The 20,868-nt window shown below is 46.2% G+C and overlaps 1 protein-coding gene across 4 annotated transcripts; it reads left to right on the top strand.

Annotated features, from left to right (window-relative positions):
* The first annotated feature begins 8,154 nt into the window (after positions 1 to 8,154).
* On the top strand, positions 8,155 to 20,640 carry LPAR4 (lysophosphatidic acid receptor 4). 4 transcript variants are annotated; one of them, XM_084534368.1, is made up of 3 exons: positions 8,493 to 8,852; positions 11,201 to 11,442; positions 18,970 to 20,640. In XM_084534368.1, the coding sequence occupies exon 3, from the start codon at positions 19,123 to 19,125 to the stop codon at positions 20,167 to 20,169; it is 1,047 nt and encodes a 348-aa protein (XP_084390494.1). In that variant the 5' UTR covers positions 8,493 to 8,852; positions 11,201 to 11,442; positions 18,970 to 19,122; the 3' UTR covers positions 20,170 to 20,640. The 4 variants fall into 4 exon arrangements, 3 of the variants coding, with proteins under 3 accessions (XP_084390494.1, XP_084390495.1, XP_084390496.1); XM_084534369.1 differs by lacking the exon at positions 8,493 to 8,852 and adding an exon at positions 8,896 to 9,852; XR_014697538.1 differs by lacking the exon at positions 11,201 to 11,442 and having other exon boundaries at positions 8,155 to 8,852.
* Positions 20,641 to 20,868: the final 228 nt, after the last annotated feature.

A 20,868-nucleotide genomic window follows, 5' to 3' on the forward strand; every position in this document is an offset into this window, starting at 1 on the left:
GCAAAGCAGGCCTGCGGGCTGTGAACTGTATCACTCACTCGCTGGGTTCAGTGAGAATCTTCCTGGCTTTCTTTTCACTGATCAAATTCTCAGCTCTGACAAAGGCAGCAGTGGCAGGGAATGGCCGGGATAATCCTGCAGGCGATGGCAGTGCTCAGCGACCAGCACTCAGGTGGGACCGGGACCATGAGCGAAGCCCCAGCACTGCTCCTGGTCCACCTGCATGCTCAGCTCTGGAGAGGAAGAGAACTGGGGCTCCAGGTCAGTGACGTGAAGTGTGGAAGGGAAATTAGGGCCCATGCCCTCTGTAACTTTCTGCAATGCACGAAGAAATCTAGAAAATTAATTAATTTTGTAGTTTTCTTTAGCTGTTTTACACAAAAAGCATCCCATCTTCACCCATTTCATAGCTGCTTTGTCTCTGAGGAGTCTATGATAACAAATTTGTGAAATTACATCACGAGAAACAAGAAGCTTCTCAGTAATCAGCAGGAAAGGCCTTTAGTCTGTCTATTTAAAACTTCAGGGGTTTGCTCCAGCCTGTCACGCTGAGGGGAGAGGCTTCGTGTCAAACGTTCGGTAAAATCCTTCCATGGAGCACGTCCTCTCCCACTTGACAAGAGCGACAGCAAAAGAGGGAAGACAGGAATCCGGCAGTAAATCCTGCTCCAAGTCACAGGAAATACGTCTGTCCTTCTCCGCTCATTTAGTGATGCTAAATTAGGAAGCCCATGAGTTAGGAGTGGGGCTGCCGTGGGTAAAGCTCCTCAGAGCCTGGCTCCCACGCTGTACCCGTCAAGCCAAGCCTGCAGCACACAAATTAACTAACATCTAGGTGCCTTCAGCTAAAAAAAAAAAAGAAGACTCAGTGCCCTGAAAGCAGATGGAAGAGCCCGCGAGATGGCTGCGGTGTTGGGAAGCAATGACACGAGGTGAGGACGCTGCACCCCGGGCATGCAGGCTCAGGCCAGGGAGGGAGGAGAGCAGGAAGGCCCAAACCTCTCCCAGATCAGACAAGTTGCAACGGGAACTGCTCGCACCCGAAGAGAGCAGCAGGAGAGCCCACGGGGGCAGTGAAGGGACAGCAGTGTCGGATGGTTTGCAGGCTCAGCCTGGAAGGACATCACTGGTGTCAGCCAGTCAACAGAGAAAAGGTTAAAGAAAAAAGTCACTGCTCCGCTGCTGTTGCTTTCCTCTGGAAAAAAAACAATGCTTTTTGAAATGTTTCTTCCCCTCTGATATGGAAAATGTTACAAAAGGATTTCCATTCTTATCTAGGGGGCTCCTAGACAGAGTGACCTTTCCCGTGGCGGGGCCGACTGCTTCTCCACGCCCCTCCTCCTTTCAGGAGCACAGACATTTTAAGACAAGCACCTTTTTCTCAGTGTATTTTCCATATTTTTTTTTTTGTCTTTATGCTCTTTTTTAACCTGACACAGCAATGCCCTTTATCCTCTAAAAGGACTGGATCTCAGCCTCTCTGTGGAGCAGCCGAGAGCTGCAAATGTCTCACAGAAAGTCATCATTGTCGAAACAAATACTCCCCCGGTGCCCCGTGGCAGCCTTGCTACCAGAAACGAATATGCATCATGACAGGCACACCAGGGTACTGCTGTACCCGGACCTCCGAGCACGGCAGGGGGACATCTGTCCTCACCGCACCACGACCTGTTGGCAGCAACCGAGCGGGGCCCAGGTGTCACACGCTGAGCCTCCCTGCAGCCCCCAACTTAGCACCTTGGGCACTCCGAGGAAGCGAGCAGAGGCCATCTGCTGCTGCTGACAGCACCCGTGTTTGCTGTAAAACCACAGCAGTGGCACTGAGAGGTGTTGCAGTGCTCGGCCCGTTAACAGCTCTCCAGGTGACCCCACGGAAACCTGGCTGATTCCCCTCCCGGAGCCACGCGGCACACAGCTCACCTTCCCCTGCCACGTTTCCTCAGCACCAGCATGGGCATGGATCTGGGGCTGTGAATTTAAAGCCTGGGGATTAACTTGTAATTCCAGGCTGAACTCCCACTGGGTGCCAAGTGTCTGCCAGGAGCTGCAGGAGGGACCTTTCCTCACATCGGGGGAACCTTTGGATTCCAACTTGCAGTGAACTACTGCAAGATGCTTCTAAGTTAACAGAGAAGGAAATTGGCCAGGGCTTGTAGTGCCAAACCTGATGTTACTTTTACATTGCTTTAGCACAGATGCAAATAGCGGTTCACAAAGTTAGGCAAAGTACTGTTCTTTTACACATAACATCCTACTTTCCTTAGGAACACTGGCACCTTTTTGGAGTCTCTGGGAAAAAAAAAAAATAAATGAGAACCTCTTTTGCTGATAGGAAAAAAATGCACTACCCCAGGGCATTAAATCCATAATTTTATCTCCTCAGAAACCATGTTTCAATCAGAAAAACAAACAATCTGGTACCAAAATAGAAAAATCCAAAAAAAAGTATCAAATCTATCAAACAAGGGCATTACCGATGCGGCTGGGAGCCTATTACCCCGAGCATCCGTTGTGGAGAACCTTTCAGAGCACAAACAATTAAAACCCGCGCAGCCAGCCTTGAACGATGCTTTGTAAAAAGCTTAATTGCAATCAGATTGACGTGATGCCAAAGTGCTACCAACAATGGGCTGGTAGAGAGCAGGAGTTAAGTGGTGGTGCAACGTGGATAATGCTGCTTTGGTTTGCATAGCGCGGCCCAGCTCTAAGTTTGTGCAACAGAAAAGCGCACGGCTTGGCGAGATTAGCCCCGTTAATGCGCTTTACTAACAGCACTCGGGGGTGAAGGGCTGGGTCTGGGTGCAGCCCTGCACACCAGCACGCCTCGCTGCAAGGCCAGGAGATGGTCGTGGGCTGTGCCATGCCCAGAGCAGGCACCTTCTGTGCTAAGATGTGCTCCGGGGTCATCTGCTGAGAAGGCATTGGGAAAGCACCAGCTATACCCACTCCTAGGTATTGCAGTGGCTGGGATACCACTGAGAATTGGAAGTATTTAATTTCTAGTCCTTTCTAGCCTATTTTTTGTTGCACTAACAAATCCTCTGATAACAGCCGTGCTGTTACACGTGGTGATGCTGTGGGAGCCGCCCTGGCCAGTGATGGAGCTCACTGATTGAGCTCCGTTTCCGTCCCCCGGGGGTGACGCAACCACACAGGGGGTGATGTTTCCTCAGCCCACGGGGCTGTGAATCACGGGGCTTCATCCTGCCTTCCTAGGCACAGCCGAAATCCTGCGAGCACCCAAAACTCATTGCACGGAAAGCGAAACCCAGAAAACGCCGGTGGGGAGATCACCCTCCCAAGCCATTTTAAGGGAAGCAGCTGCCCTCTAGAGGGAGCAGGACCAGGATTAATAGAGACTCCTTCAGAAAATGCAGAAAACAGGCATCTAGAGGATGAGGGCAGCCGGGCTGACTGCCTTGCATTGCTGGCATGGTGCAGAGGTGCTGCGGGCTGGGGTGGGCAGCACATCCCCAGCCCCTCTCCCTTCCTCACCCCCTGCCTTGCAGGGAGAGAAGCCCCCCACAGAGCTCACGGCTTCCCCGTCTGTAACAACTCTTCCAAATCCATGTCAGAAAATGCATCTTGAGGATGCTATTAGTAATAGCAGTGTCATGCTCACTCGGTATTGTGAACTGTATGTCACCGAGCTGAAGGGTTTCTTTCCAGTGTATGTGTGCTACGGTTTTGTCTGGTTTTCCATTATTCAGCCCACACGGGCTTTTCCCGCTTCCCTCGGGAGCCTCCGCTGAAGCCTAACAGTCCGCATTGTTAGGAAACGTTTCCTGATATTCAGCTGCTTCTTCCTTCTATTCATGCACAGCAGAATTGCCAGCTCCTGCCAGGTTGTGCCTTCAATTGTTCGAGGTGCTCCAGCCTCCTTTCCAACTCTGACTTTTTGCCATCAGGACCCAGCGCTTCACCAGCTTCTCATGTCCTTTGGGCTCGTGTTGCTGAACCCAAATATCCCCTGGTATCCCCTGCTGTCCCCTGCTGGCTCAGCTAGATGCTCTGCAGTGTCCCCACCGCGGTGCAGCCCCGAAAGCCGGCTGCTCCCAGCGGGTGCTGGCAGGGGCTCGCACCAGCAGCCGAGCAGCTTTGCTGGAAACCACCTGCTCCTTTTCCAGGGGATAAGATTTCGGCATCGCCGGTGCCTCTTGTCAAAACAACGGTATACATTACCTCCTGTTTATTAACGCCGGGATCCTGAAGCATGCAAAACTGAAAGCCGGTCCCTTTGAACTGGGTAAAGAGAGTCGGTGAACCCAGATCCCACCCCAAATCGGGACAGTTTCTGAACTAGTTCTGGAGGAGGGAACAATCAGGCATTTTGTTCTTGCCTGAAGCATCTTTTGTGTGCTAAACCTGTCCTGGATGCAGTTTCTGAAGTGAGACATCATGGGCTAGATTTGGTCATGCACAACTGGAAATTGCTTCGTGTTATGGGGAAAAATGACTAACGAGTAGGGAGGCTGCAGAAAGAACCTGTTGACAAGGAAAATTAAAGACTCTGAAGCTACCAAGACACACTTGGAAGAGCCTGGTTAAGTTACTGTGAAACATGGAAAGCAAAGAGAGGCGTGCCTCGAGGCATGGTGAGGACACCGTCCAAAAGACTGACGCTCCTAGCTTATTGATGATGCTGCCTGGCAAAGAAAAGCAGAGGTTTAGGAAAAAAAACACCTGGTTTGGAGGGATATTCAGGTTCAGGGACTTGGTGCCGCAGGAGGTTTCTGTTTGACCAAGCAAACAGTATGGATTTCTGTTTTACTTTTTGCTCAGTGAAACACATTTCAGCAGCTCATATTCTAATGCCTTCCCTTCAAGTTAATTGCACTTAATAAAGGCAGGCCCTCAGGACTCATGAAGGAAAATAGCTGCTATTTGATGGGCCTAAAACCGAGGGAAATAAATCACGGATTAATCAGTTAATCCAGCACTTCAGTGGATGGAGTAAACCTGTGTGTGAGGAGGCCGGGTTCACCAGGAGCCTGCCAGCTCTGGCAGCGCTGGGGGCTTGCTGGGCGTTCAGTTGCTGTGCTGGCACCAGCAGCACCTGCCCCCTGCCCCAAAGGGCTTTGACTTCAATAAACAGCTGGAAAAGAAATATGCTGTCCTTATTAGCAAAAAGCCCTGCTGGAGAGGGAAGTAATGGAGCTCTGAGTGCAGGCAAGTTAACAAAACAGGGTTTACAAATGAAGGCTTCTTAAAGTTGCACGGATACTGATTCAAGTGAGCACTTGCTTTTTTTTTTGTCACCTATCTGCAGCATTTAAAATGATTTTTAAATGCCCTTCTATATGCACATTTAAAAACAAATAGACAGGATGAGGCTTTGCATTTTCATTTGATTCCAAAACAATTTTTATAGCCTTTTTATAAAACTCTTCAAAAAGTATTTCAAGTGGAAACACTGACAAACCATTAAGCGTTAGTGAACACTGCAGCGTTAGTGAGCTCCTGATGGGTTCTGCTACATCTGCTCAGGAATTTTCCTTCAAAGTCTTTTCCAGCAGAGATTGTGGTTTCAGTAAAGTGACATTTTTTTCCCAGGAAAATATCAGTGTTACTAATTTTTTCCTTAATTTTCCTGGAGAACATCTGAATGAAATTCTCTGTTCAAACTGAGTTGAACCTTTTTTTTTTAATCATCCAAATGTTTCCTTTGGGGTCACCCCAGCATTAACCTCATTCCACAGGAGCTGCTGTCCTAAGGCTGCTGCTTTAAAAGCCTGAGACCTTAGGAAGCTGTGAGCCTCGCAGGCTGAGGAAATGATACAGGACATCATAAGGACGCAATGCACACAGGCAACATTTTTCAATACATCACTTTGAAAGCTCAAAGGGCAGATATTATGGCAACATGCGGTTACCTGTTTCACTAAGCTGGGTCCCTGTGCTGCTCTGATGCTGGGAAGCCACCCATGGATGGTCCATTTTAACCACTGCAGCTTAACAGCAGGTTGGGCACAGGCTTTTCTACAGCAGGGAGGGCTCCCCAGTGCCTCCCATCATCTGGGATGTGCTGCCGTACCCAGATGAACTAAAGCCCTGCAATATTTAGCTACCAAATGACAAATTAAGTCTGCAGCTGTAAGAAAGCAAAGAGAGGAAATAAGTCTTGCCAATGAACAGGGGAGGAAGGGGAAAAGCTAATGTCTATATCATATATATTCCAGTGGCCTTTAAAATGCAATTTTGATTTAGTTTCTGCTCTTTGGCTCCTCTGAGAGCTTGTAAGTGCCCTGAAGTAGGAGTCTGGGCACAATAAAGCATCGATTGACTGAAATTGTTTGACAGCATAAGAGTTAACCATTAATCGTCCAGAAATGCAGTATGCTACTGTTCTGGGTACATTTTTTCCGAAGTTCAGGTATTCCTGCCTGGCTCATATCAACAGGAATTTCGTATGCCAGTCCAACAGCCCCCGGACCATGAACACAACAGGCAACCAGAAACACAAGAGAAGAAAAACATCAGTAAAACAAGCAGAAAATCAGAGTACTACAAACAGGGGGTAAAACTTGTGCTTAAACATGTTATGCCTTCTCAGCAGCCATGGTTTCCAATGAGACAACAGTCCAGTTTGCCTTGTTTTCCAAAATAACGAGAGATTATTGATGTACTGCCAATGTTTTAACAAGGAGAGCTTGCTACATCTCACCCTATCCCAAATCTAAGATGAACACCATGAGATCAGGGTGGGGACAGCAGCTGAGTGGTGCAGAGAGGGGAGATGAAGAGCCACGAAGTCTACTCATTGTTTTTCCATTTTAAAGAAAACACTTGCCTGTAACTGTAACCCAGAAGAGAGGCAGCCACCTCCGTTTTTCATGTTTGGCAAACAAACCTATGTTAAGGGTACTTTGCTGGAAATGTTTGTACTTTATTCGTTTAAAAAAATATACAGAGCACATTGATAGCACAGCATTTGGCCTATTTAAACTGGTGTGGCAAGAGGGCAAAAGCATGTTGTGCATTGCTTTGCGAAATGTCCCGTGGATGGGACCAGGAAGATATTGCTCTGGGGACCTTTTCTTTCTCTTTAATACAAAAAACTTTTTATGTTCCATATGGGAAAAAATATATCTATTTTTTAAATGAACTCTGGGGGCTGAAGGGTAGCATCATGGGCCATCCCAGAGGTTCTACTACATACCATCTAGTTTTGGTTATAGCTAGCAGAAAAAGATGCTCCTTTTTAAAGAACAAAAAGAAAAGGCAAGGTGACTGAATACCCTGTTCACTAGAGATGCTTTGAGTTCAGTAGTAACCCTGGATGGAGAGCAGGTTGTAACCACTGCAGTGGATTAGAATGACGAATTCCATGAAGGACAAAAATACCATCCCCAATCTCCTGTTTAGTTAGCGGTAACATTATAAGGAGGAGTTCCTGAGAGCCCTTGAAGTTCACAACAGCTGAAGACTTTTGTTAAGAGTGTTTAATTGAACCAATTTATCTAGAGAGAAAGCAAACATGCCAGATAGGTACAGCTGCTTGGTTCAAATCCAAAAGCATCAAAGTTGGCATAATTGCTACGTTCTGGCCAAATACTGAATGAAGCACAGAAGGTTTTTTAAAAATAAATAAATAAATAAATAAATGTCCTGTATTTATTCTTCAAGGAGTAATTTGGCCCTCTTCCAGCTTCAGCAGAACTACAGCAAGCCTCCCTAACAGGTTTGCCCAGGGACCGGTACCTCTGAAGGCTCAGCCATGAGACATCCATCCACAAAGGTATCAATGTGTTCACCCTACTCTGCATCACTGCTTGCAGCACACCCAGCCCCAAACCATCCAAACCATGCTTCTTTCCCCAAACAGAGGGATTTGAAATGCAGACTCGTTGTTTAATCAGTCCCCACTGAGGGTATTCACGCTCGCATAAGAATGGTGCCAGGGGCTGAAAAGCTGCAGCATTATACCCGAGCAATCAGCCTTGCCACGAAAGCATGAGCATGCCCACAAGCCAGAAAAGCTGACTGCTGGTCACACATTTTGGGAAGGATGGAGGAAAGTTGGTAATTCCTGACTGTGAAGGCTTTACCTGCTGCAGTACAGCAAGCCAGCGGGCTGGCATGCTGCACCGAGGGGCAGCCCACGGGCATCCTACTGGCTCCGTGCCCAGCCACAGCACGCGAGCCAACTGCTTATACTGGTGGGTTTTGCATCTTAAGCCCTCCCCAGCCCCTATTTTCATCCCTGCACTTGTGCACCAGTGATGTGTGGTGATGGCCGTCCCTTTACAATTTACCCAGATTATCTCTCATCTTTACGTGCCAGCTGAAAAAGGGAAAAAATGGCCCTTTGACCAGCAGGAATAGGAAACATCTGCACCTTCAGCGTTTTCAATTTAAATCCACACTTGCGTTTTACAGTCGATGTAAACTGCGAGCCCTCAGAGGATGAGGTTTTGCAGACTGGAGCGAGGCTGTTACATGAGATATTCAGGAAGTTATTTGAATCGACTGGATAAAAGCCGGTGGCAGCTGGGCGTGCTGCAGAAGCGAGACAGAGACCGCTGCATCAGCCACCAGCCCAAGGAATAACATTAGTTCCAGCTCCACAATGAGTTGTTTACTGGCCTTGGCTGCCTGTGGGAACAGCCAAGAGGAGCGGAGGAAAAGGACAGACGAGCACAATGCGAGCGAGACACATTAGGTGGGAGGCTGGGCTTTGAAAGCACACTCAGGATTTCAAACCTATGGAACTGCAGAGGGCTGAAAAAAGAAATAAAAGGGCACTGGCTGCTGCACGGCGTAAACAGGCTGAGACAAATAAGCCGGCTGCTGCATTTCTCCTCCCTGCTGCCTGAAGATCCTCTGTCCTAGCTGGAGGGCTGATATGAAAGGTAAGAGATAAAAACACAGCTTGCAGCTATGGGCTCTGCTGGAGGGCAGATTTACCCAAAGGCAGCAGCAGCTCTCAGGGCAGGCTGCACAGGCAAGAGTCAGAAGGCAGTGTTTAGAGTTGTGCCCCTACATTTTTTCTGAGAGCTTACAGGTTTTCCAGCAGGAACTTTCAGGCTTTCAGAGCAAACTGCTGGGGAGAAAGAGTCCAGGCAGCTCTAGGCAACCCCTTTGAGAATTTTTCCCAAACAAAAAGCAAGCAAACAAAAAATCTTTCTAAACAGATTTGGAAAGCTATTCTGTTTGTACAGAAGGCTTTGCTTTGCAGCTCCCTGGCGCTACCCAATGCCTCCCTGTCTCCCACCCCCTCCTCACTTTTAATTTTTCAATCGGAAGGACAAAAAACAACAGCCACGCAAAGGAAAATCCGAGCTTTTTAGAGTTTTTGCCTGGCGTGGGCACTCCCGCGGGCTGTGTCCGGGTGCTGTCACCCCAGCCTCGGTGCTCCCCATCGCCAGCTGCCCCTGAGCTGCTCACCCTCACCCAGAGCCAGGCGATGCTCAACGAGGGAGAGAACCCAGCCAGAGGGACCCAGCACAGAGCCAGGCGCGGGGCGGGCTCTGGCTCCAATAATACATCCCTGCCCAATGGAAAGCGTTTCCTACAGAGACCCCCAAGGGTTCCCCCTGCCCACAGCCCCTGCACAGACATTGGGCCCATTCTTGCGTCCCGTTTCCCAAGACACGATGGCTGCAGCCTTCAGCAGTTTTGTTCCCTCCCCGAACAAAGGAACGGAGAGAGCTGCCGGGAGCTTTGCGCTTTAAAGATGAACGGCAAACTTTTAGGAGCGAGAGCCTGCAGATCTTCCGTGTGGGACTAGCTCGGCGTTGGCTCCGTGCACAAGAAAAGGATAAATGGGGGCTGTCAGGGGGGAATCGGTCCGAAATCCGCCGAGCGGCTCGGTGCCACGGGCGTGATCTCAGCCCTGGCCTCTCTGCCCCGGTAAGTGCCTGCTTCTTCGCTAACGCAGCAGAAAAGCCTCCAAGATTTCATGTCAACCCTGAAAAAAAAATGATTTTAGCGTTTCCTAAAAGCTGCCAGCTCAGACAAAGCTGGGGTATAAATCTAGGCGGCTGGGCTCGAGTTGTGCATTTCAATGGAGATTAGCAGTGTTTTTTCTGCACAGGCAGATCTCATTCCTCTTACTTGAGCTGTGCTGTGATTTGGATGGAGGAGGTGAATGTTTCTGTTTAAAGGGAAAAAGATGATCTCTCCAACTTTTTGGAAAGTAGTTACTGGATAAGCTGCTTGTCCCAACTGTTGCTGTGGAAATCGTCATAATTCACATCATAATTCTCATTGTGTTGCTGCAGATGACACGTTAAGGACTTTTCCATCCCTGTTGTTTGTTGCAGATTTGTGAAAAATATGCCTGGCTGAGGGCTTTTTTTTTTTTGTACTTGAAGTCAGTATTGTAAAAACACTTTAATAGGAGCTTAAGAAAGGATTCTATATAAATAAATGCGGCTTAAACTTAATGATTTTACAGTGATACATGCCTTCTGCTTCATGTACTGTGAGATCTGTTTTCTATAGGCTACATTAAAATTAGGAAATGTTGCATTTTTTTGTACTGCAGAAGTGTAGCATTTTGCTTATCTTTTTGACTTCCATTTATGGCCAGAATGCACTCCTTTTAATCTCAGTAGTAAAATTCCACTGGAAAAAAAAAATCCTATAGAGCGCTAAGCAGACAAAACTAACGTTGTCAGAAGTAAAATGAACGATGAACAACATACTGAAAACAATTTGAAGATGCAGCCATTTGGAAGAAATAAGACTTAATGCAGTATAAAATCACTGCAGAAATTTTGCAAGAAAAGATTTTTTTTTTTTAAATGATTGTCCTTAACCTTTCTTTGAGAGGAGACAACTGTGTGATTTAGCACTGCTCCCCTATATGAACAGAATAGTAAAACCAAGATGATGGGAAGTGCAAAGTTCACAGGTCGGTGATAAGGATATTGCCCCCTCGTAGCAGTTTTTCATCTTCTTTCCCTTACTAGCATTCTGAAAGCCAAAATAAATCAGGCAGGAAACTAACCTTGCAACTTCAGGGGGTTCAAAGCCTATTCATTTTGAAAGAAGGTCCTGAAAAACAGGGGAGGGAGGAAGGGTGGGGGAAGCTGAGCATGCATTTCACTTTAATCCTCTGAGACTAAAAATGAGACTCCTGCTTGGCTGGGGCTAGGTCAGTTGATAAAAATCTGGAGTGAGGAGCTGAGCTTGTACGCAGAGAGACAAACGGAACCAATGCCTGAACGTGATTACCCGCTCGCTTTCATTGCAGAGTATTGCAATGAGACAGAAAATGTGAAAAACTGCACCTTCCAGTTTTCTGAGCGACAGCAGCGGTAACATTAGCTGCGCCTGAGCTCTGCAGCCCGCACCGGAGAGAGGACGCACCCCCAGCTGTAAGATGGTTGCCCTCCTCCAGCCTGTCACCTCACGGCTGGAGCACAAGAGGAGGAATTAAGGCAATTTTATCCAAACCTTCAGCCAGATCCTGGGGACAGGGAGCAGGATAGGAAGGTAGGTAACTTCTGTGCTTGGCACGGGAACAGAGCAAGAGGAGGTTGCTCCTTGAGGAGCGCGGTTCATGGCAAAGCCATTTGGGAAGTCCCAGCTGAGGACTCTGTTCCTGTGGCACTGCTTTAGCACTTGGGACACGGCTGCTTGCAGCAGACAGAGCTCAAGCCCCTGCTGGGTGCTGCCCAGGTGCCCCATAAAGGGGTGCCAGAGCTCCTCTGCCCCGTGACCTGCTCACCCAGGCAGCAGTGGCCTGCTGTGTCCTCTGTCGCATCAGGAGGAATGGTAAATGCCTACATGTAAGATAACCTCAAACTGCCATTGATATTTTATTAATCACATAAGATTTGCTGAATCAATGAACTAGAGTCTGCTCGGTCTCTCCAGGGCCACACATCTACCTACGGCAATGTTTGCGATGCACCTGGGCAGGCTGCAGCAAACTCTAGCTAAAGCCGTGGTGTCAGGGCTTCCATTTACTGGTGTCTGACTGTTGTGTACATGGATGATGTGCTGGCCCCTGTCTGATGGCCCCTAGTCACAAATGACTATTTGGGTGGCTGGTAAGCCACCCCATCCATGGACTGGGATGGGTGAGGATGGCTCCCAGAGCTCGCATCCATTCCTCAGGAGGTCTTTCCAGGTCAAGTGTGTGTGCAGAAGCTCTGCTCCTTCACACGCTGCACCTCCTCCATAAATAAGGACCTGATTTAGTCTCAGGGAAGGGGAGCTCACTGCCTTTCACAAAAGGCAAATTCTCTCCTTGAAAAGAGGAGCTCTTTATTCCCCAAAATAGACAGTGCACCATCTTCTGAGCTCAGTCCCATAAGAGGGGATAAAGATGCATATGGCATCGGAGCCAAAGTAGCCTGAGCTGACCCTAGCTGCAAGGAAAGTTTTCTGAACCATTTGTAACAGATTGGCTTGGTTTTGTAGAAAACACAGGCTCTTTACCTTGGCAAATGAAAATGAGGGGCATTCACCGGTCCCTAAGTCCTGAGACAAAGGCGGGTGCTAACAACATGGCAGATTGCTTTCTCTGTATGTCACTGTCACAATATCTTAAGTCCCTATTATATGCCCATAAATAGATAGCCACAAATGTAGCTCTTTTTTATCAAATATTATTCCTATTTTCATTTTTGAACCCACAGATAACAGCATCTTCTTCCCCAGCAGGCATTTGCTTTTACATGGGAAAGAGAAATTATATGCCCCAGTGAAAGCAGGGGGCCTTATATCATGCCAAAGTATCACTCCCCTAAAAAAAATTTCTAAGCAACTTCAGGAACTGCCCTCACTGGCTGAGATTTGGTGTTTTTGCATTGTGGAGTCATTTTATGTTTATTTTAACGCCCTGCTGCAATGCGTTACCCTGTAGCTCTTACAGAAAAATAGTGTAGCTGCACGCTGTGCTTCCCCACACGTGCTTCCATTATACACCAGTGAATATTTTTCAAGGCCCTGCTGCTTTCCCCAGAGGGGTGGGGAGGGTGGTACGGTGTGGGACGGCACATCTCCAGTGCTCCCAAGGCCAGATGAGACTACAGCTGCCCACATCACCCACCCCGTCCACACTCCTGTCAGAAGGGAGCACTCAGACCTTCCCCTCTGCACCCAGAATAAAGCATTTAGAGAGAACAAAGCCCTGTTTTATCTACTCCAGACAGTAAATGAATGCAGGGCACAGATCCTTCAAGGTCCTGAGCGCTGGAGCGAAATACAGGTTGTCTTCTGTCCTGCTAATTTCCACGGATGTGGACCCACAAGGAAACCAGCTGTCCTCCCCTGTACTGAGGTTTAGCTTGCAAAAGCTGAAATAGGCATCTGTGCTGTGGTGCTGGCAGCTGGATGGAAGCTTGTTGATGCTAATATATGCAAAGAAAAAAAAAAAAGCCTATAATTTTTGGATAAACAGAGGTGAAAGTTCAGCTCTCCTGCTTCAGCAAAGGGACTGAAAAGGAACCACGGCTGTGGGAGCGATGCTCAGGTGAAAGGAGGGCTTCATGCGGCTGCAGGCGCCTCGCGAGGAGCAGGGTAAAGGCAACAAGAAGCCCAAAAGCCAAGCAATCACCAAGGAACCACTGGAAATTGTGTCAGAGAAGGCAAAGAAAGGAAGCTTTTTGGGCAGAACGCTGGCTGGAAAGAGTTTTGGAAGCGTAAGCAAATAAACTGAGTTCTGTTGTTGGATTCCCAAGCGGTTCAGGGAAACAGGACTCTCTTATTTTTTTCTTCTTAAACATGCTTTGTAAATAAACAGGGCTACATCAAAGGCACAGCTACCTCCATCACCAGTTTCTACTCCTGAGCGAAAACAACCTGTAAATCTTCAAGAATTGGGCCAAACAGTGCAATGATGCTTTTCCTCAATCATTTTTTTTTTTTTTTTAATTTGCATCTAAATCTTGTTACCATGTTCTCTATTGAATCTAGCAATACTATTATAAGGTGATCTCTATTTAGAAAGAAACTCGAGAGTGAGAAGAGCTGCATTCCTACAGTCCTCCATCATCAGACTGATGGTTCCTTTGCAAGCAAAAGTGTCCCCCTTACAGGAATAAGATAATGCAGACTTCGCTGGGAAGTTTGGGGTGATTTCCACAGCTTCTGGGCTGCGGGCCAGGCCTTCTGAAAGCAGTCGTGGATGTTGAGGCCAAAGCACTGCAAGGGTTAAGGGGGTGATGTAAATGGAGAGAGACATTCTCAGTGAAAACAAAAAGAGAGTCATGCCCTGAGGATCAGTGTCTGAATATGGGGTAAGTCAGTTCACTATTCTCTTCAGAAGGAAACATTTTAATTAGCTCAATACAAAACAGATACAGCACAGAGAAGTCACCATGAGCAGGAAATGCTTTGTGGGTCTCAAAGGACAGTTAGGAGACAACTGGCAGTGCTGACCAATTAACAACAACAAAAAAAAAAGGAGGCACCATTAGGTTTGGGTCCGATAGGCTCAGGTTTCCACTTCCCAGCTCCATCTTTGAGAGGAATGAAACCGGGGCCCTGCTAAAACTCTCATCCTGGCTCCCAGGCAGGAGAAGGGGGTCATGAAGGCTCCCAGAGAGCCAGAGCCACCGGGGCAGTGGCAGGAGGACAGGAGGGGCTGGCACAATTTTGCCAGTTCGTTCTTCCTCTGCCCAAGACTGGGAAAGCCGCCGGTGAAACCTGATGGACTGGAACAACCAAGCATAACTTGTGGGATCACCTTCCCAGCAGGTGTGAGAGATGTCATTACGCTGGTGGCAAATCCTGGGGAATCGAGGTACCGCTGGCATTGAAGGCCCTGCCACAATAAGTGTCAAAGTCATGAATAAGAGCCTTTCTGCTGCCTTTTATGCTAATCGCCAGAAACCATCCCCTCCTGCCCTGCACAGCCTAGGCATTCTCTCCGATAAAACACAGGGAAGAATGGCCCTTTGAAGCGACAGAAACCTTCACTGGACTTCAAAGTCACCCTTCTGTCTGCTTCTTTCCTACTGTTCTCAGCTACATCACTTCGGATTAGTAAATGAAAGGGATTAAAGCACTTGTACTTTCCATCCCTTCGGATAGTCAGCAGTGCTTTGTTTCCAGGCAGCTGCTTCGCTTCCCATCACCTAACCCTTCCTGCTCCCACCCTGCTGGGAGGAAACACATGCACAGGTTACCTTAAGGCTGCAAAAGGTGCTAGGGAAGATGGAGAGCTCAAAGCAGTCAGTTTAACAGCCAAACCCAGACTTGGTGTCCCATGAAAAATTCAGTTGGTGCTGCAAGCACCCCTTCCCTGCAGCAGAAGGTCCATCAGCACTGGCTGTGCCTCAGCCCCTGCCATGGGTCACCGGGCGAATGGAGCCAGCGTGTGACAGCAACTGCCCTGCCAGCCTCAGAGAGGGAAAAGCCAGCAGCCAGATTCCCCCAAACTGGAGAGTTGTTCTTAAAACTGCTTCTGCTTCATGTTGTCAGAGTGCTCCTTGCAACCAAAAATACAAAATAGCAAAGCTCTTACTGAAGAGAGACACTTGGTGAGCTGAAATCCCGTTGTGGTTACAGATATTGCAGGAGTAGCAACGCAGTTTGGGCTCAGGGAGAGGCTGCATTGCTGCATCTCCATTGTTGCTTTGCTTTCTTTGATTTCACATTGTGTGGTTTTCAAATGAGTATCTGTAAGCCTTTACAAATGATCATTTTGGTTTTATGATTGCCCACTAGCAGTGCCATAGGATTATCAAAAACATTCACTTTTACAGCTAGAAAATAGATGTTTCTGTCTATAAAATCTATATTCGAACAGTTACAGTACATCTAACCTTACCCTGTAGTGCTTACAACTGTCTGGAAGAATCCAAGTCATAGAGCTTTATGCAGAATTATCTAAACAAAAGTCTTCAAAACAAACAAGCAAGAAAAAGAAAACAAAAACAAACCAAAGTCCCAACAATAACAAAAGCTTTTTTGGGCCTTCTGCATAATTACAGTGGAATGAAGGAGAGAAATAAACACCAAGATATTGAAGACAAGATAGTTTGCAGGAGTAAGACCATCACACACAGTCTCACTGGTGGGTGCAAAGTGCACATCATGCAGTTGTTGTACCTCCTGGGTAACAGGGAAGTGAAAACCCCTTAATGAAAGGAGTTCTTGTTGAGCCAAGGCTTAAAGCACGTGCTAGGCCCAAGGAAAATATTTATTTACAAGGTCAGGGTCTGAGTCTGTCAAAACACAAGTCCTGCTATAACCTAGAGAGATTTCAGGACAAAACCTACTTAAAACACCCCAGAAATGATATTCCCACCTTTTGATCTCTCAGTTTTTGGCTTCAGGTCCTATAAAGCCTGTATCTCACAAGATTAGAGAGAACTAACATTTAAAAAAAGCATTGCTAGGTTGTTGGGCTTTTTTTTCCCCCAGCAAAGCAACAGAGGTGAGCGCGATATAGATGAAGAGCATCCTGCTGCTTTAATCCTTAGTGAAAAGAAGGAAAGGGAGTCTTGCATCCAGCAAACTAAATCTGCAGAATGATGCTGCAGAATTTAAAGCACATGCCACAGTTTGAAAGCAGCTTGTCACCCTGTTTAAACATCTCTGTGTTAGATAGGTGAACAGCACAGGCTTGTATTTTCAAGACTGTAACCTGGCTAGACAACTGCTGGGAGGCAGTTCGCAGATTTATACACCAGAAAAACTGATGTTGGCCCCTGCAGTTGTCTGATACAGAGCAGGAAAAGGATCCAATAATCAAGCACCTTTCCTCCTGCATAACAAGCACCTGGGTCAGGCTGCTGGCAAAGACCACTTATGGCAGTAGTAAAGGTAGGAATTTCAAAGTCTTAAGCCTGCTGTGTCAAGTCTTGCTTTGAGGAATAACCGAAACCCTGAGCTACGTGCACAGATTGGGAAGTGGGGTTTCCATCTGCCTCCCATGAATAAAATGGGAAAAACACAGATGAGCAAAAAAGCCCAAAGAGGCCTAAGGAACATTTTGCTCCCCCACATAGCCCTTTCCCACACTGTCCACCCCCAGCCCTGTACGACACATAACGAATCATCTGCCCACAGCTGCTCTTGAGACAGCCCGAACCTGGGCTTTGATCTCATTTGCCATTGCCACACAATCAACAGTAATCAGATAAGGGCACATCTATTTCTGATCTGAATATTTGCTAATGCAGGATATCGTTATCACAAACATGCAGTGCAAAAGGCAAGGAGGAGTTCGCTAATTTGGGTTAAGAGCTTGTGTCAGTCATCTGTGGTAGTTGATGCACACACAGCAGATCCACCCAGGACAGCAAACCAGCTCAAAGCACTGCTTCGATGCCCCAGACCTGATACTATCCCTGCAGAGGGCAAGAAACCTCCCTGACAGGATACACGCAATAGTATCAAGACATCTTTTTGAATGTCAAAAAAGTTAAAAATCATCTGACAAGTGAGATCTGGGGATCCTCCCTTCCCGTTCTGCTTCAAACCCAGCCGATCTATGATGGGCAGAGAACCATCTGGGTGACAGCGCTGCCTTCAGGGGCACACAGTGAGCCTGCTGCTGCCTGGGCTCTCCCAGAGGTGAGCAGAACTGGCACCTTCCACGTAGCAAAGCCGTGGCTGCTGTGTCTTCCTCAGCACTTGACATTTTACCAGCAGACTCACTGCCAGAACGTAACAATAACTGTCAGCGTGAGTTTTTCCCAGTAGGAAAACATTTGATTCTGATCAGTTTGCATCTTAGGTTGTCTTGATTCCATGCTTTCTGACCCAGTTTGTTTGTTTACGTGTTGCTGTTTCAGTCTCTAACACAAACACATTCAATTACGTGTTTGCTGTTGTAACCATGTTGTCAGAGAATCACTTTCTGGAACAGATCCTACTCTTCACAGCGGTTTCATCTCTAAATTACTCTGCAGTTGTAGTTACTAAGATGTTCCTTAGATTACAAACTACAAAAGAATTTACAAACTTCGCTTTGTATTTGGTTTGCTTTGTTTAAAGAGGCAAAGTTCTCTGCCCAAGTTACCCAACTTTGCTGCACAGCTCCAAAATGTCCCACTGCCATGCCCACTTCCAGCTCACAAACCCAGTCGGTGAGACTCTCCCTTCGCTTCTGCTCACAGGCTGATACAAGAACATCAGGACAGTTCATACAACGCTTATTGTTCATAAAGCACTTATCTCAAACACCATTGTTTACTTAAAGTCTATACCTCTCTAAAGCTTACTGAATTGGACAAAGTCTTACAAGAGCGTAGTTCATGAATTTTTACAAATTTCAAGTTCTCAAACTGGACAAAGAGGAGAAATAAGAAAATTGTCAGTGCAACTTAGAGAGGTGATTCTGAAAATCATTTTACATCTGAAAACCATCCCTTCAGTAAACAATACACGTAGTTTCTGTGAAAACAGTGAAACGATACACTTAGTTTCTGTGAAAAACGCAAATCTTTCAAAGTGGCAAGCATAAATTTGGAAAGCATTTTAGAAAGACTTCTGAAATATATTTTACACTTCGGAAAACATAAGGATGTTCCTATTTTCAAGCAGAAAAAAAAAAAAGACAAAATAGCAATATGTCAATGATTTTATTGCTTTTATTGTTTTTTCATTAAGTTGTAAATTCATAAGTTTAATTCCTGCACTTTTCAAAATAAACATGAAAACTTTCAGCTCTTGTCACAAGTTTAGGTGAAGATTTCAGACCTAATTCCACACCTGGGCAATATCATGGGTCTGTGATTTAATTTCTGCCCAAGCACACTGGGCCAATTCCATCTCAAATTTTAAAGAAAAACCTTTCCAAGTGGAAAGCTGGAATTAGCTACCATTCTCCTTCCAATCGGAGGACAAGAGAGCAAAGGGGGAAGCAAGAGAAAAAGCCATGTCTTAACTGCTGTGTTCAACTTTGAAAAATCCCAGTTATGGTGAAATTTATGAAGAGTACTTGGTAAATTAATTACTGGCCTTGTTTGCACACCCATTCATGTGGAGGAGTATGTGCACTCAGACAATTTATATGATAGGAGGTTGCAAAACTGACGGCTTTATTTCTTTCTTCTTTAGGATGAAAGGACTTGCACTGAAGACATGGTAGCAGGGTGTCAAGCAACCTTCCTGGAATGCATTTCTTCAGGAAGAAAAGAGATCCCTGCCTTGTTTTATGGACGGCACTGAAGTAGACTTTGAAGTTCTTTGGAAGCACATCACAAACTTGGCATGGGAAACCACAGCAACAATCATACCTGTTTGACAGATGATTCCTTCAAGTACAACTTGTATGGAGCTGTGTACAGTGTGGTCTTCATCCTTGGTTTAATTACCAACTGTGCCTCCCTCTTTGTTTTCTGCTGTCGGATGAAGATGCGAAGCGAAACTGCCATTTTCATGACAAACCTGGCAGTTTCAGATCTGCTGTTTGTGTTCACTTTGCCTTTTAAGATCTTTTACAATTTCAACAGGCACTGGCCTTTTGGAGATAGCCTGTGCAAGATTTCTGGTACAGCATTTCTCACCAACATCTACGGTAGCATGCTGTTTCTCACTTGCATTAGTGTTGACCGCTTCCTCGCTATCGTCTATCCATTCCGGTCTCGTACCATAAGGACCAGAAGAAACTCAGCCATAGTCTGTGCAGGTGTTTGGATATTGGTCCTCAGTGGTGGGATTTCAGCTTCATTGTTTTCCACAACCAACATCTCCAACTCCAGCACAACTTGTTTTGAAGGTTTTTCCAAAAGTATCTGGAAAACCTATTTGTCTAAGATCACTATATTTATTGAAGTGGTAGGATTCATAATTCCTTTGCTACTCAACCTTACGTGCTCTTCTTTAGTTCTCAGGACTCTCCGGAAACCTGCCACCTTGTCTCAGATCGGGACAAACAAAGAGAGAGTATTGAAAATGATCATTGTGCATGTGGCCATTTTTGTCGTGTGCTTTGTGCCTTACAATTCCATACTCTTCTTGTATGCCCTCGTGCGGTCCCAAGCAATAGCAAATTGCTCCTTGGAGAGGTTTGCGAGGACAATGTACCCAATCACATTGTGCATTGCAACAATGAACTGCTGCTTTGACCCATTCATCTATTACTTCACATCAGAATCTTTCCAGAAATCTTTCAACATAAAGACCCAGATAAAAATGGATTCTCTTTTCAAGACTGAGACCCCTCTCACAAAGACTACGCTACCAGCACCACAGGATGAAATAAGTGACCAAGCTATTACAAATGGGGGAGATCCAACATCTGAATCCCATTTCTAGTGCCATGTTTACACACGGAGTTATCCCCCATTACTTTTTGATTAACACCATGTGTGAACTAGTTCTTTCAGAGCATATGGGTTCTTGCATGGCGTTAATGAAGAAAAGCTACTTGGGGATAACTACACAGGTAGACAAATTGTTATACTGGGATTGCCCCACCAGATGTGACAGGCAAGCATTACATAAAACTCCTAGTGGACCTCTTCGGAGAGCATGGATGGCTGACAAATGCACCAGCTAAGAAAGGAACAGAACAGATTCTTTAACCTAATATGCCAACATTTGGCATTTTTTTTTTCCCCCTAGTGGTTAACATAGGACCTGCTGGGAAACATTTTTTTTTTCTTAGAGATCTGTCAATATTTCATGCCTTCTGGAAATGCATCATCATATGTTAACTCAGTAACTTCACACAATATGTATGTTTGCTTAAAAAAGGCATAATAAAAGCTTTTGGCTTTTCCTTGACTACAAGAGTATATAGATCCTGGCTTCACTAGGTACCTGCATATTAAGTTTATTGTATGGAAAGGCTTGGAATGTAAATAATTGTTTTGAAAGTAAGCAGATTGGTTACTTGATATAAAAAAAGTAATAATGATGCAGTTTTGAAATAAGTTTCATTTTTGTAAGATTAACATGTCTTGTAATTTATTTTAAATGACATCTCTAGGGAGAATTAAAGAGCACATTACT

The sequence above is a fragment of the Aythya ferina genome (genome assembly GCF_964211825.1).
Source record: "Aythya ferina genome assembly, chromosome: 13".
Lineage (NCBI taxonomy): Eukaryota > Metazoa > Chordata > Aves > Anseriformes > Anatidae > Aythya > Aythya ferina.